Source organism: Peromyscus californicus, unplaced genomic scaffold (assembly GCF_007827085.1).
Source record: "Peromyscus californicus insignis strain IS unplaced genomic scaffold, ASM782708v3 Scaffold_19__1_contigs__length_69161282, whole genome shotgun sequence".
In the NCBI taxonomy this organism is placed as follows: Eukaryota; Metazoa; Chordata; class Mammalia; order Rodentia; family Cricetidae; genus Peromyscus; species Peromyscus californicus.
The window spans coordinates 38,001,738-38,017,560 of record NW_026294491.1 but is presented as its reverse complement, the minus strand read 5'-3'; the positions used below and the strand labels follow the sequence as shown (position 1 = coordinate 38,017,560).

At 49.8% G+C, this 15,823-nt stretch overlaps 2 protein-coding genes across 2 annotated transcripts in view; both read right to left on the bottom strand.

Annotated features, from left to right (window-relative positions):
* Positions 1-1,718: 1,718 nt before the first annotated feature.
* Ankrd23 (ankyrin repeat domain 23) lies at positions 1,719-11,041 on the bottom strand. The gene is made up of 9 exons (XM_052745152.1): positions 10,935-11,041; positions 5,927-6,073; positions 5,616-5,744; positions 4,332-4,457; positions 4,058-4,156; positions 3,857-3,955; positions 3,506-3,604; positions 3,296-3,394; positions 1,719-3,205 (listed from the first exon to the last, which is right to left on the bottom strand). Exons 1-9 carry the CDS (start codon positions 11,013-11,015, stop codon positions 3,110-3,112), a joined length of 975 nt encoding a protein of 324 aa, XP_052601112.1. The 5' UTR covers positions 11,016-11,041; the 3' UTR covers positions 1,719-3,109.
* Ankrd39 (ankyrin repeat domain 39) overlaps positions 9,703-15,823 on the bottom strand; it is an 11,659-nt gene continuing 5,538 nt past the window's right edge. Inside the window, exons 3-4 of the mRNA XM_052745153.1 lie at positions 15,817-15,823; positions 9,703-11,257 (exon numbers count right to left, since the gene is read on the bottom strand). The exon at positions 15,817-15,823 is cut by the window's right edge and continues 197 nt beyond it. Coding sequence (XP_052601113.1) covers positions 11,114-11,257; positions 15,817-15,823 — 151 coding nt within the window. The 3' untranslated portion in view covers positions 9,703-11,113. The remainder of the gene's footprint in view (positions 11,258-15,816) is intronic.

Below are 15,823 nucleotides of genomic sequence, written 5' to 3'. Positions count from 1 at the left end.
CACATTAGTCTGTATGTATCCACTACACTCTGGATCACTGAAGTTGAACCCACTTTTCCTCCCCCCTCCCCTAATTTTCTCTTAGAGTCCCAGGCTGGGTGTGGTGGCACACGCCTTTAATCCTAGCATTCAGAGGCAGGTGAATCTTTGACTTCAAGGCCAGCCTGATCTACAGTGAGTTCCAGGACAAAAACTATTTCAAAAAAAAAAAAGGGAGTCTCAGTCAATGGGCCAAGCTGACCTCACATCCCCCTGCCTCAGCCTACCAAGTGCTGGATTTACAAGCATGGGACAGCGTGCTTGCCTTCTGTTATTTCTCAAAATGTGGGTGTTTTTCCGTGTGTAATCTCTATACAGCCTGTGCTACATACACCACTGTCTCACACTATGTTCGGCCTAACCTGCAATGCAAAGCAGTCCTCCTGAGGCCTCCCAGGTGCTGGGATTACCGGCAGGCCCTACCATGTATGGCTCCAATTGTTCAGGCTATATATTTGCTTACACAGTTTAGATAATCTTCTCTACATCTTGCTTGGATTTTGGTAGGAACTGTGTTAAGCCTGTATGTTGTCAATTTAGGAAGAGCTGATATCTTTACATGTGCCTTCCAATCCATGAGCACATTATGTCTATGTAAACATTTTCATTTGTATACTTCAGCATCGTAGAATTTTTCTTTTTAGGTTTAAACTTAAACAGTTGTAATCGTACTGTATTTTTTGTATCCATAATCACTGGTATTAGGGATAAATAGATTTTCGTTTCTATTGTATCCTGAGGTCTTGGACTTTTTTTTTTTTTTTTTTTTTTTTGGTTTTTCGAGACAAGGTTTCTCTGTGTAGCTTTGCGCCTGTCCTGGAACTCACTTGGTAGCCCAGGCTGGCCTCGAACTCACAGAGATCCGCCTGGCTCTGCCTCCCGAGTGCTGGGATTAAAGGCGTGCGCCACCACCGCCCGGCTTTTTTTTTTTTTTTTTTTTTTTTTTGGCTTTTGAGGTCTTGGACTATTAATATTAAGGTAGGTATTTATTACCCACCACCCACCTAGTAGAATTCCTTACAATTTGCTAGTCTGCATAGATAACCATGTCTTCAACTAATACTTGGATCCTACCTTCAGGGCTTCTGACCTAGTAACATTAGACATTAGGACTTTGGAGAAAAGGTTTCACTGTGTAGCCCTGGCTGGCCTCGAACTCAATATGTTGATCTGGCTGGCCTTGAACTCAGAGATCAGTCTGCCTCTGACTCCTAAGTGCTGGAATTAAAGGTGTGTGCCACCATACCCAGTGGATATCAGGACTTTAAAAAACAAAAACAAAAAACCTGGTGAGCTGGGCGGTGATGGCACACACCTTTAATCCCAGCACTTGGGAGGCAGAGCCGGGCATATCTCTGAGTTTGAGGCCAGCCTGATCTACAGAGCGAGATCCAGGACAAGGCACCAAAGCTATGCAGAGAAACCCTGTCTCAAAAAACAAACAAAACCTGGTGATTCTAAACAGCTGAAGTTGAAAACTGCCCTTTTCTGAACTTGTCTATCAATGAGCAGAGGTCCTGAACACGGGAGCCATGTGCCAGGACACCCCGCCCCCACATATATAAAACATGCGTAGTACTTGGTGACATGTCACGCTGTTGGCCGGCAGGAATTATGGCCTTGGTCTTTGCAGCTGAGGATGATAAGGCCTCCTCCCAGTCCCCACAAGACAACCAGGCTGTGGTGGATAATCAGTTTAATGAGAAAACAGTGATCTGTGTGTATAAAAAGGTGGCTGTGTGTCCATTAAGTGTCCTCATTCCTGAGGAGTCGTCATATCATGTAGTCTTGAATGTCTGTCTTGCTCATGGCACCGTCTGTCTAGGTGCACGCCGGCTGTCAGGACAGGGCAGGGCCTGCCCATAAAAAGGTTCATGCCCCTAGGAGGAGCACTGGTCAGGATTTTCACATAGTAACAAGGGCCAGAGAGGCTGCCAAAATCAGACTAAAAATAACTGTTGCTAAATGGGTGTCAGCTCAGGGCTATCTGAGGGAGGCGAAGCCTTCACCTTTTAACCCTTTGTTCAGCCTGTGGCCTCAGTGGAGGGCCCAGCGCTTTATCATCAACTTCCTGGCATCTAAGGAGCCAGCCTTGCCAGTGAAGCTGGAGACCCAGCTGGAAGAGAGGGAGCGTGCGCCTGTGCGAAGGTCTCGCCACACCACCAGTTGGCACAGGGGCCTGGAGAGGTGTGTATACTGTTGTTGCTGCACCCCATAGCAAGGTGCTGAACTCAGAGTGCAGGGCATGCAGAGCCTAATCCAGGCCCTTTCTCCAGTACCAGGGGGCATCAGAGCCTTAGGGTAAGCTAGGGTTGCGGGCCGCCGCCCCAAAAGTTGAGTGGGCCACAAGCAGTCCCCAGCACCTGACACTCTACCCTCACATAAGACAGGCAGGGTTGCCTGAAGCCTTTAGGTGGGACTTCCCCAGAGTACACACTAGTTCCAGCTCATCAGCCTCCAGCTTCTGGGGCAACCTGGTAGGTACTGACTTCTGTGGGGCCTCAATCTTGTTGACATGCCCCTCAGCCTGCCAGAACCCTCCCTCCAGTTCTGGAGACTAGAGATGGCTAGAACTACTCCAGACACACTCAGGGTTGCTACTGATAGGAATGGAGTCCCTGGAGAAACTCCACCCAAAGGACAGCAGTGAGTTGCCCCAGTGCCTGGCACTTAGGTAGCCTGTTTCTTCTCTTATACCCTGGATGCAGCTGCTGGTCACATCTGAGTCTCTACTTCCAGAACAGGCCAAGGCCAGTCTCCTGATTGAAGGATTGGTAGACAGGCCTAGACCCGGCTGTGGGTAGTGCTGGTCTGTTCACATCCTGCTCTGGCCTTGGCCCTCGTCTGGACCCACTTCACTTCTTGCTACCCTATGGTCCTCTGCTCCAGCCCTGGCAGGGAACACGGTCTCCCTCACTGAAACCCAGGGGACCTGCTCTACCTGCTGCTTCTGGCCCAAGGAAGCAAAGCCAGAGAAAAATTGGGGCTGGGGCCGAGAACCACTTAGAGGTGGATGAGTGGGAGAGTGGGTGTGGAATGGCGGCTGTGAGTGACCCTCAGGTTTTAGTCATCAGCACCGGGTCCGGGGGTGCCCCACATGGGCCTGTAGCGCTTCCCGGATACCCCGCTGCCAGTCTCGGGCCAGCTGCACTGGTGTTAGAGAGGCCTGTGAACAAGGATACCGAGTCAGTCTTCCTCTCCTGGGTACTCCCCTGACCTCAGCACAGGTATCAGACATGGCCTGGCTGGCACTCACCACATTCTTCATGCCCAACTTGGCTCCATAGAGCAGCAGCAGCTTCGTAGCTTTGTGGTGCCCATAGCGCACAGCCTCGTGGAGTGCTGTGTCCCCTTCCTGTGGAGAGAGGGACCAGTCGGTCACTGCGACGGGCCCAGTACAGGAAGGCGCTGCTGACACACAGGTGGCCTCCAGTCTGCTTCAGGCTGCTCAGTCACCAACACCCACCTTATCCTGCGCATTGATGTGGGCGCCACACTCAATGAGATGCTCCAGGCAGTCAGAGTGGCCCGTGCGTACTGCTACATGGAGAGGAGTGCTCCAGATCTAGGGGGAAGTGAGGTGCAGTGCTGGATCTGGGTGGCCATGCCACCCAACCCAGAAGAGCTGTGCCTTTTTTTTTTTTTAAACGGTTTCTCTGTATAGCCTTGCTGTCCTGGAACTCATCAGTAGATAAGGCTGGCCTCGAACACCACCATGCCCAGCTGGGCTATGCCTTCTTATAAGGTGAACGTCTGTTCTCTATGCTACGTGTGCCCCTAACAGGTTACCACCCAAAGCAGGCACTGGTCCCTTTACCTTGTCCTGTGCGTTGACCTGAGCCCCCTGGTTAAGCAGCAGTTTGAGGACATCCAGGTGTCCTCCACGGCAGGCCCAGAACACAGGTGTCCTGTCCAGCTGCAACACAAAGCATCGAGGTGCTCTGACCCACGGGGCCGGAAGGCCTGACTGACTAGATGAGCCACCACATCCCCTGTGAGGGCGAGCCCTGCTTCTCACCAAGTCCCGAGCTTCTATAGCGGCCCCTGCCGCCAGCAGCTTGTTCACCAGCTGTCCGTGGCCCTTCAGACAGGCCCAGTGCAAGGCTGTGCGGTGGAGCTGGGAGCAGAGACAAAATGAGGCCAAGAGAGCAGAGCTGCTCCCTAGAACCACCCACCCCACCCCTTCCGTTCCTAGAACAGGTCACCAGAGTTACCCAGTGTCCCAGGTGAGGACTTGAGTGTCCAAGATGGCATATACAGGTGTCATAAGTGCATGCACCCACCCTTCCTACCTTGTCATGGGCATTAGGGTCCCCTCCGTCTGTCAGGTACTTGTCAATCAGGGCCTCCTGGTTCTCCGCAGCTGCCTTCAGGAACATTTCCAGGTCCACAGGCTCCAGTGGGACCTGGGGCTGCGGCTGGGTGAGCAGAACAGGACAGAACTAAGTCAGTCCCCGAGTCCGTGGGCACCCGTCACTGCCGCTTCACTAGTCTGGCCCAGCACACTTGGCCTGTTCGATTATAGTTGTTTTTCAATCTCATTCTCAGGAGATAATAAAAGAACGGGAAGTGTGTGTTATGCACCCATTGTTCCCATACTCTAGTTCATACGCTGAATCTTAATTGTAGTATCTCAGAATATGACCGTTCTGGAGATAAGGTCATTGCATTTGTAATTATGTTAGAGTAAGGTAGACCCCTTTCCTGTATGACTGCTGTCCTTATGTCGAGGACTTTGGATACAGGCAGGAACACAGAACGTGAGTAAAAGGTAGAGATGGGTCATGTGTCTACAGACCAGCGGGCCCTAGTTGCAGCAGCCCCAAGAAGCCGAGCAGGGGAGTGGACGCTCCAGGACAGGACAGTATATCTAGCTTCTGAACAAACTGGAATGACCTGTTGGTGTGGCTGAGTCCTCCACGGCCAGCACTTGGTTACAGCTAGCTGCCTGTGATATTGGTTAATTTCACAAGCCCTTGGGCACATCAGTGAGAGATTATCTAGATAAGGCTAGCTGATAGGAACCACTGTAAATGTGGGTGAAACCATTTGATGGGCTGGGGTCCTAGGCCGAAGAAAAAGGAGAGAGCAAGGTCAAGGAAGTGAGCATTGGGGCTGGGGTGGGGGAGGTGGCTCGGCAGTTAAGAGCGCTTGTTGCTCTTGCGGAAGATCCAGGTTCAGTCCCTAGCACCTACCTGTTGCTTCAAAACCATCTGTACAGGGTATATGATGCTCTCTTCTGACCTCTGACCACCAGGCATGTACATGGTGCACATACATACATACATACATACATACATACATACAGGCAAACACTGGTACACAAATAAAGCATCTCCTCCCTCTCCCTCTCTCCTCTCATTTCCAAATAACCCTTAAGTTGCCAGGTGCTTGGTCACAAGAAGCTAAGCAGCTAATACATTGCCCTATGGAAGAAACACAAGGCTCTGGGATGCGTTCCATGCAGCTCCCATGCACTGCCTAAGCAGCCGCGGCCCCTAGCTCCATTCTTCCCAGGCCCCCAAGACTGGAGGCCATCTGTGCCTCTGGAACACCAGCCTTAACCTCTCACTCACCTCGACCACGGGCTCAGCTTCCCTGGGGGGGACTTTGTGTCTCAGTCGCTTTTTTCTTCGTCTTTGAATCAAGTTTTCCAAGTCTCTCATGTTGTCCAGAGTCAGTCTGGAGCTGTTAAATCTTTCCAGCTAGGGCAGAAGACATGCCCAAGCCAGACATCAGTCACCAGGTAGGGTCTCAGGGCAGGCTCCTGGTTAGACTAATACTGCCTTGAAGAAGTACACAGCCACTGGCTGGGTAACAGTGGCCATGGGCTCTAGTTACCACTCATAGATACCCACACTGCCCAACCCCTTTCCAAGACACTTACTTTCTTCTTCTTCTCTTCCTCCAACTTCAATTTCTCCCGGGCCACGGCCTCTTGGGGTCCCAGCCTCCAGTCACTAGGCCAGCCTCCAGGATCAGGAACTCCATGTCCAAACTCCAACACTTTCCTATTAGCTCTTTCTCCACTTACCTGCAGGACAGGTAGAGTAGATTAAGGAATGGGACAGTTGGAGGGATGCTTGGGAATCAGTGTGTGGCACAGCAGGATGGCTGAGATCCTATGTGCAAAGGTTAGCTGTGAACCTGGGTGTCAGCCTGACTCATCCTGCTGAATGTTTCCTGGTGGGCTACAATGCATGTGTGCACGTGCACATGCACACGCACACGCACACGCACGCACGCACGCACGCGCACACACACACACACACACACACACACACACACACACACACAACCATCTGCAGTGGCAATGGCCAAGGCCCAGGGGAATGACCGCTTATCAGCTATTAGGCTCAGCTTCCCTGAGTTGAGGGAGGGTGGTATTTGTCTATACCACTGGGTTCATGCCTGGGAACTCAGGCAGATGACACCTTAGCTTCCATCCGGGGCTTCTTTCCCTGGATTCCGATGACATCATGCCACACTGCCATCTGACCCAAGCTTCGAGAAGAGAAGCTTCTGGGCCGAATTCCAAATCCCTGCTTTCAACCCTTGGGTCTTAGAGAAACTGTTTCTGCCTCGGTAAAACGAGCTCAAACCATCCCTATAGCTGGTCACAGCGGATACCCACCCAGTTCCTTAACAGCCACCCAGGAAGCTGGAGCGCACCAAGGAAGGTGCAGAGTGTGCTGGGAGAGAGGAACAGAAGTCTGAGGCTTCTGGCCAAATGGCCAGGTCTTCCCTCTAAGTCAGCAGCTTCAACAACCTAATAGTTCCTGGTCTGGGCTTTGCCATCCACCTCCCCGGAGCCAGCTGGGGCCACTGCACCACAGTGAGACGTAGGTGCCTCATACCCTCCATGCCCCATGTCACCCAAATTGATACCACATAGCTGCACCCGCTTCACTCTGTTTCTCTTACTGCTTGGGGAACCCAAGAACACCACCCCTAAAGTGGCCAGACCCTCCAGAAGTTCCAACCAGACTGTCCTGTGCTTGACCTTAAAGGAACTATACAGCTCTACCCATGGCTTCCAGATAACTCTTCACTTCCCATTTCTTTTCCGCCATCCAGACAGGTATACCTGCAAGCTTGGGGGTGCAGCTCTGTGGGAGAGTGCTTACCTAGCATGTATGAAGCCCCAAGATGGATCCCCAGAACCACACTCACCAAAAACAAACAAACAAAGACTCAGTAATTGAAGGGTTTTTCCCATCTGCCCAGCTTTGTCCATCCCCAATTATCTTCCTTCTCTTGACACCCCCTAACATGAGGACGGGGCAGGAAAGAACCATGCTGTCTTGCCCCTCAATCTGCCCCTCCGATACCCAGAAAGCCGCTGTCTGCTCTCAGCCAGACTTCGTTCCTCTGGCCATAAAGTCCGGGTACCTGCCCCTTGTGTTGAGTCCTTACCCGTTACCTGCCTCGCATCCTTACCAACTGCTGAATGCTGATGAAGTCCATGGTCCCCCCCCTTGCTCTCCACACGCCCAGCGAAGCTAGCAGAGCGCTCAGCCCTTTTATGGGAGAGCTCTCTCTTGGGGGTGGGGAAGGACAGAGTCTGTGCCCAGGCCGGATGACTCTGGGGCCCTGTCACACTAACCAAAATACAGGTCTGGGAATGTGGCCCACTGAGGGCAGGAAGAGAAGCTGTCTGGAGCTGGGTCTGCAGCCTCCTCAGACACCCACCACCCTGCACCTGCCGCATCCCACATCTAGCAGGGAGTCATTTTACCAACACATGGGGCTGAGGTGCTTGGGCCAGACCCAAGGGAAACATTTCTTACTCTTGGGAGTTCAGAGCCCACTGGCGGAATCCAGACTTAAGATGGAGATCTGGCTGCCTGCGATATTGCAAAGACTAGTGGCGTGGTCACCGGGGCACAAGGCAGGCAGGCGTCCTACAGAGGACCTCAGGAGGGACAACGGAAGAGGCTGACCTAACGCCTTGGGAATTCTCCTGGGCCTACATGATGAAACTAGACTTCATAAGATTTCCCAACTGGCTAGTTTCAAGGCTGCCCTTCCCTCCCAGATTTGTCCCTCAGCAGGTGGTGTTCTGCCCCAGCCCTCATAGGGTCCACACCAGATAACTCTCTGGGCACGAAGCATGTCCTTCAACAGGGCAAGGGGACTGAGAACCGCTCCGGGTCCCGGTCTGTAGCAATAATCACGACAGCCAGCCACGAAACAGGCTGTCTCTAGCCAACAAAATCAAATTCCTAATTCTTCAGAAGCCAGGAATGCCTTTCACTCTGCTGTGCCCTAAATTCCAACTTGACCTTTGAAAGGAAACCAGATACCCAGTAAACAAGACTCCAGCATGAAAGCAACATGAACAGGGAGAACCAAATAAGCACAAGGGGAAATGTGGCTGAAAGGGGGCCAGAGACCACAGGGGGTTACCAGAGCGCCTGTTGTCCATGCTGACCTCATGGACATGCAGAGTTTTCCGAGAATTTAAGGAAACGCAGCTTTTTAAAGAAGCCCGGGTCTTCTGCATTAGGATGCTTTCTTTGGAACACCCTCCTTGGTAATGAGGAGGGAAGCAGTTTCTCTGTGAGCAAGGCGGCAAACGAGAAAGTCAGGCTAGCCCTGTTCTTCCCTGTCCTGCATTTGATGAAGCTGGGCATGGTTGTCCATGACTGTTATTCTAGTACTCAGGTGGGTGGGGGGCACACACCTTTGATCCAAGCACTTGAGAGGCAGAGACAGGAGGATCTCTGTGTGTTCAAGACCAACCTGGTCTACATAGTTCCAGGAAGCCAGGACTACATAGAGAGACCCTGTTACAAACAGACAAAGAAAATGCCTAGTACTCAGACAGGTGAAGAAAAAGGACCCCAGGTTTAAAGTTCATCTGGGCTACCGTGAAACCCTGTATCCAAACAAAAAAATAAATGTTTTTTTTTTTTTTTTTTCAATGCTAGTTTGTGCAACACAAAGGTAACTGGTATTATCTCTAAAAACAATAATTAGTCTTTATTTTTAAAAATAAAACTGAAGACCTATTTGATTATTCCTGCCTCAATGGCCCAGGGGAAACCATATCTTCTCAACTGCTCCTCTAGTGTCTGCACGGCACGTGCCATTTGAAGAGTACCACGCTGTGGGCACCACCCGGCACTCTTGCCACACTGCTACCTACGTTAAAGTGATGTGCCGAACCTGACCCCTTCCTGCCAGGGAGCTGGTCAGTGTGTGCCTTTTCTCTCTCAGTAGGTCAGTTCTTGCACTCTCTCCCTCTCTCCCTTCTCTTTCTCTGTCTGTGTCACACACACACACACACACACACAGAGTCTCACACTGTAGCTCAGGCTGGCCTCAAGTTTATAATTCTGCCTAAGCTCCTGAGTGCTAGGATTGATTACACGTTAGCCGCCATGCCTGGCGCTCTTTTTAAATATACGCTATATTTCAAGGCATCTCTTGTGCTCTCAGTGCTGGGGAACAGGGCCTTGTTCCCTAATGCACAGTTTGTGAGTGAGTCTGGAAATGGACACCTTTGTTATCAAGGATGAATCTTCCTAGGTTGCTACAGAGAAGTCAAAATTGTTGGCTCTGCTCACTTAGATAGCTATTGCTAAGTACCATAAACTGCTATCTATGGTGTGTATAGCAGTTTCCATGACTGGAAGCCAACCAACTTATGGCAAGTGATAGTACCAAAGAAAATTTTAATACACATATATAAGGCATATATTATACATGTTTCTCTATATATAGGCATACACCCAAAGCAAAGGCTCAATATTCTAATATAAAGTTCCTGTGAATCAATAAAAACATGGCAAGCTGGATGCGCTGACGCATACCTATAATCCCAACACTCAGGAGGCTGAGGCCAGAGGATGGCTCCAAGTTGGAGGCTAGCCTAGACTACGTAGCAAGAACAAAAACATTTTAAATAGGTGTAAATAGGAAGGTCAAAGACAGGTGTGCAGTCTCACTAGTAAGCAGTGCAAAACAAACAAAAAAGCAGTTATAATTACACGGTTTTTGGAGACCAGGTCTCTGTAGCTCTGGTTGACCTGGAGTTCCAAGAGATCCTCCTGCCTTGGGCGCCATGACTAAAGGTGTGTGTAACTACACCTGGCACAGTTACACTTTGTACAGACTGGACTTCTAGAACTGAAATTCTGGAATAAAAGCCAGTATCAGTTAGACTTTGGGACTGGGCACTGTTTCTCCCCATTGTATTAGGGACTGAACGTACGGCTTTTGCATGTCAGGCAAGCACTCCACCATTGAACTACTGAAACGGGGTCTATGTTGCCCAGGCTGGCCATGAATTCCTCTGTAGCCTCAGCCTCCTGAGCAGCTGGTATTTCAGGCCTGCACTGCCAGGCCAGGCCTGGTAGTGGGTACTCTCCCATGCTGCCTGTAATGTAGTGCACTCACTAGAGTGCCCTCCATGGACTTCCTCAGACCCAGAGTAACCCTAAGGCAGGCCTAGTCTAATCATTCTAGGTGTGTGTGGGGAGGAGTGGGGACTGAGGAACAAGCAGGTTAAAAAAAGAGCATTGCACCAAGCTGATTCAGCTAGGAAACAGCTTTTGTTAGACACTCTATATTTTTTTCTAATACTTCAAAGTTTTGCTTTTTTTTTTTTGGTTTTTCGAGACAGGGTTTCTCTGTGTAGCTTTGCGCCTTTCCTGGGACTCACTTGGTAGCCCAGGCTGGCCTCGAACTCACAGAGATCCACCTGGCTCTGCCTCCCGAGTGCTGGGATTAAAGGCGTGCGCCACCACCGCCCGGCTAAGTTTTGCTTTTTTATATTTAGGTCTCTGTATCTTGAAATTTATCTTTGTCTGTGGGATATTGTCAAGATATAAGCTTTATTTTCTTCCAAATGGATAGCTGTTTCTACAAGGACTAACTTCTATGATCACCTGTCCAAGCTCACAGTCTTCAGCCCTCCTAAGCCTCCCTTCTGGCTCCCATACTGGCCAGACGTGGGCTTTTCTGGGCATTCTGGCCCTGGTCCCATCCGGATGATGCTGAGCAAGGCAGGGTGTGGAGAGCTAGTCTGTGTACTCTTCAAGGGCAGCCAGAGACAGGAGGAGGAACCTCAGCTGGCCAACAGGTCCCGCAGGCCACTGTTGCAGGGCAGCAGGTCACATGCTAGGCGTGCTTTGCGATCCCGGACAGCCTTCAGGGCTGGGCTGTGTTCTAACAGGAGGGAGCAAATGTCCTCGTGACCCTTTTCTGCAGCCTGTGGAGAGAGAGGCCTGAATCAAAAGACATACCTGAGCTGGGCCCTGCATGCTCTCACTTCCCTTTCCCTTAGAAAGGTCTCCTGGAAACAGGCACCTCAGATGTGTGAGCAGAAACCTTACCAAAGCCCCAGGCCTTATACACAGGCTTGTGAAGTACCTGGGACCGTTTGGGCAGCTAGTCAGTATAAGGAACTGTTCTGGAACTCTCCATGTAGACCAGACTGACCTTGAACTTTTGGCAATCCTCCTGCCTCTGACTTCCAAGTGCTGGAATTATAGGTATGAGCAGCCATGTTTGGGCCTTTGTGCATGTCAGGCAAGCACTCCACCACTGAGCTACACCCCCTCTTTTTATCTTTTGAGACAGGGTCTCACTATGTTGTTTGCTCATGTTTATGTCTTTTTTTTTGAGACAGAGTTTCACTATGCATACCAGGCTGGCCTTTAGTTCACTAATACCTGCCTGCCTCTGCCTCCGGAATGCTGGAATTAAAGGCATGTGCCACCACTCCTGATCTCTTATTTATTGTTGTTTATTTTGGCTTTTTGAGACAGTGCCTCACTCTGTAGTTCAAGTTAGCCTCACACCCATAATTCTCCTGTCTTGGCCTCCTAGGGTCTAGGATTACAGTTACGTGCTACTCTCCCACCCAGCTTAGCTTGAATTTTTTTTAATATCCTTTGCCCAGTCATCATTCTGGTCTTTATTTAGCTGTCCCACAATCACCCATAACCCCAGCACTGGAGTGAGTGAAGACAGGAGGATCTCGGGGGCTTGCTGGCTTCCAGCCTAGCTGAGAAAATTTGAGTTCAGGAAGGGACGCTTATCTCCAAGGAAAAGGCAGAGATGGAGTAGAATTCCGAGTGCCTATTTCTGGCCTCTGTGTACAGGCACACAAATGTGCATCTGCACACAAGTGTGTGCATACACTCACAGATATATAGACGTAAATAGGTCATATTTTTGTAATTATGTGTATGTGAGGGCGGATGTGTAGATGTGTGCAGATGCCTGCAAAGGTCAAAAGAGGGCAGCAGATTCTCTAGAGCTGGAGTTACAAGTGGTTGAGAGCCGGGAACTGAACTTATGTCCTCAGCAAGAATAGTACACACTCTTGGGCTGGAGATGGCTCAGAGGTTAAGAGCATTGGCTGCTCTTCCAGAGGACCTGAGTTCAATTCCCAGCAACCACATGGTAGCTCACGACCATCTACAATGAGATCTGATGCCCTCTTCTGCCATGCAGGCAGAACACTGTATAGATAATAAATACATTTTAAAAAAAAAATAGTACACTCTTAACCACTGAGCCACCTCTTCAGTCTCCACAAATCAGTAAACTAAGTTCTTTTTTTGTTTTGTTTTGTTTAAAGACAGGGTTCCTCTGTGTAGCTCTGGCTGTCTTGGAACTTGCTCTATCGACCAAGCTGGCCTCTGCCTCCTGAGTGATGGGATTAAAATGTCCACCACCACCACCACCACCGCCAGGCTATTAGTAAGGGTTCTGTTTGTTTGTTTTTGTTTTTCGAGACAGGGTTTTTCTGTGTAGCTTTGTGCCTTTCCTGGAACTTGCTTTGTAGACCAGGCTGGCCTCGAACTCACAGAGATCCACTCACCTCTGCTGGGATTAAAGGCATGCGCTACCACCGCCCGGCAAGTCTTTTTAAAAAAGAGAAGACTGGGGCTGGAGAGATGGCTCAGTGGTTAAGAGGTTCAGAGGTCCTGAGTTCAACTCCCAAAAACCACATGGTGGCTCTCAACCATCTCTGGCGCTTATTAGCTAAATCTTTAAAAATAAATAAATAAATAAATAAATAAATAAATAAATAAATAAATAAATAAATAAAAGAGAAGACTCAAGCTTCCACAGCTGTCAAGGATTTAACAAAACCCAGCCTTCAGCTAGCTGTTCACTGAGCACCTGTCCAGTGTGCTAAGGCATCCACACACTTGACAAAAACAGGTCCCAGCTGCTGCCTCTGAGACGGAATTCAAATAGAATCCCGAGATGAACAGTTAGCTTAGTAAGATTTCTGTAGCTGGGATAGAACACCATGACCAAATGTAACTTGGGGAGAAAAGGCTTTATTTCAGCACTGGTTGTTGCTTATCAGGAAGGGATGTCTGGGCCAGAACCTGGAGGCAAGCTAAAGCTGAAACCATGGAGGGGTGCTGCTTACTGACTTGCTCCTCATGGCTTACTCAGCCTGCTTGTCTTTTTTTTTTCTCTTCTTCTTCTTTTCCTCCTCCTCCTCCTCCTCCTCCTTCATCTTCTTTTTCAAGACAGGGTTTCTTTGTGTAGCCTTGACTACTCTGGAATTCACTCTATAGAGCAGGCTTGGCCTCGAACTCAGAGACCCACTTCTGCTTCCCAAGTGTGTGGATTAAATGCATGCACCACCATGCCTGGCTTTTTAAAGATTTTTTTCTTTTTATTTTATATGTTTGTGTGTATTTTGCTTGCATGTAGGGAGTCAGATTCACTGGAACTAGAGTTACAGATGGTTTGAACCACCCTGTGGGTGCTGGGAATTGTACGGGTCCTTTGTAAGAGCATCCAGTACTCTTAACCAGTGAGCGCTCTCTCCAGCCCCTGGCTTGCTTTCTTATACTATCCAGGGCAACCTGCCCAGGGATAGTGCTGCCTCTAGTGAAGTGAGCCCAACTACATCAATGATTAATCAAGAAAGCGCACCCCAGACTTGCCTATACAATCTAGGGAGGCATTTTCTCAGTTGAGAGTCCCTCTTCCCAAATGAGTGTAGTTCATGTCAAGGTGACGTAAAACTAACCAACATACCAGGAGTCAGAAGGCCAAACGCAGGGCACGAACAGCTGGGAATGTCTGGGGACCAGGCAAGGTTCTACAGAGCGGCTCTACAAACCACAGTCCAGAAAGGAGGGTAGAAGCAAAGTCTATGAAAATTGGAAGGGGGGAAAGCTGGATGTGGTGGTGCATGCTTAAAATCAATTCTCAGAAGCCAAGGGCAGGAGGATTGCCACAAGTCTGAGAAGAGCCTGATCTGCTGTAGGAGTTGACAACCTGCTACCCGGGTTAGCCAATGCGACACAGTAAAACTCTGGTGGGAGGGGGAGAAAGGGAGGCACAGAGGAGGGCAGGGGGTGTGGAGAGGCATCCACTGGGGAGAGTTTGTGCTCCACAGTGACAGTGAGCACAAGAGGGTGAAAAAGACCAAAAAGCCTGAACACAGGGACCAAGGCTGAGAGCCGAGGACAATACCGAGGCCAGCAGGGGCTGAACCAGGCGGCTTTGGAGGAGAGCTCCTTGGGCTTGGAAAAAGCAAGCTTGGGGGGATGGGGGGTGGGGATCCTATGGAAGGTAGGGTTTGATGGGAACTCTTTTAAAGCCACAGTACTGGTGGAAAATCAGAGTTGGGGCAAGGAAGGACTCTATCTATAAACGTATGCATGAATCACATCTCTAAGATGCATATGTGGGTTGGGCATATAGTTCATTGGTAAAAGACTTGTCTAGCAATCCCCAGCACTTAATAAATAAATAAATAGATAGATAAATAAATAAATGAAAGAGGAAGGAAAGGAGGGAGCGAGGGAGCAATTCATAAAGTGGATGCCTGGAGGAAAGAGCCTAGAATACAGAGCCCCAAAAAATGACCTAGAAAGTGGGTAGTAGAGGGGTCAAGCTGTACTGGTTTCAAAAAGCTGATTCCATGGGAAAGCCTTCACATGGCCGCTGAGGGAGAGAACTAATTCACACACAGAGAAGAGCGGCTGGAAAACACTTTCCTAAAGTGGTGGCAGGTGAGCCCCGAGTGTCCAGGTGGCTTTTCTTTCCCACATTTTTCTGTTTTCTACAACGAGTGCTGTGATGGTTAATCTTGGTTGTCAACTCCTAGGGTTGAGTCCCCTCGAAGACACACTGAGGGGTGTGAGGGCATTTCTAGAGAGATTTCACCTCATGAGCTGAAGTCCCGGCTCAAGGTCGAGTACCCGCATTCACTGATCTCTGCTTCTTGACTACAGACAACGATGTGGGTGCAAGATGGCTCAGAAGGTAAAGGCACTGCCACCAAACCTGTCCACATCAGTTTGAGGCCCCTGGTCCCATGTAGTGGAAGGAGAGAATTGACTTCTGAAAGCTGTCCTCGGATTGTTCCATGCCCACCGCTCCCCCCGCCCCCAACAAATACAGATATCCTATGGCCAGCCGCCTCACGTTGCTAGCCTCCTACCGCCATTGCCTACTTGCCAAGATGGACTGCATCCCCTACCTTGAGCTGTGGGCCAGCATACACCCTTGCTTCTTGAAGCTGCTTCTGTTAACTTTATCACACGGGTGTGGTGGCACACCGCCTTTAATCCCAGCAGCTGGGAGGCAGAGGCAGGTGGATGTCTGTGAGTTCAAGGCCAGTCTGCTCTACACAGTGAGTTCTAGGACAGCCAGGGCCACATAGAGAGACCCTGTCTCAGAAAAATAAAAATAAAAATAGAATTTTGTCACCACAAAGCAACATGAAAACTAATACACAAGTAAGATTAAGGAAAGGAGATAAGATGGAGACAGGGAACATACCTTGTGT

What these genes read in the sequence shown, in the direction of transcription:
- Ankrd23 (XM_052745152.1), bottom strand. Translation starts at nt 11,015, where the DNA reads ATGCCCAGAAAAGCCCACGTCTGGCCAGTATGGGAGCCAGAAGGGAGG. An exon ending in CTATAGAAGCTCGGGACTTG is followed by an intron (nt 3,956 to 4,057) that starts GTGAGAAGCAGG and finishes TTTGTGTTGCAG; the next exon opens with CTGGACAGGACACCTGTGTT. An exon ending in ACATCAATGCGCAGGATAAG is followed by an intron (nt 3,395 to 3,505) that starts GTGGGTGTTGGT and finishes CTCTCTCCACAG; the next exon opens with GAAGGGGACACAGCACTCCA.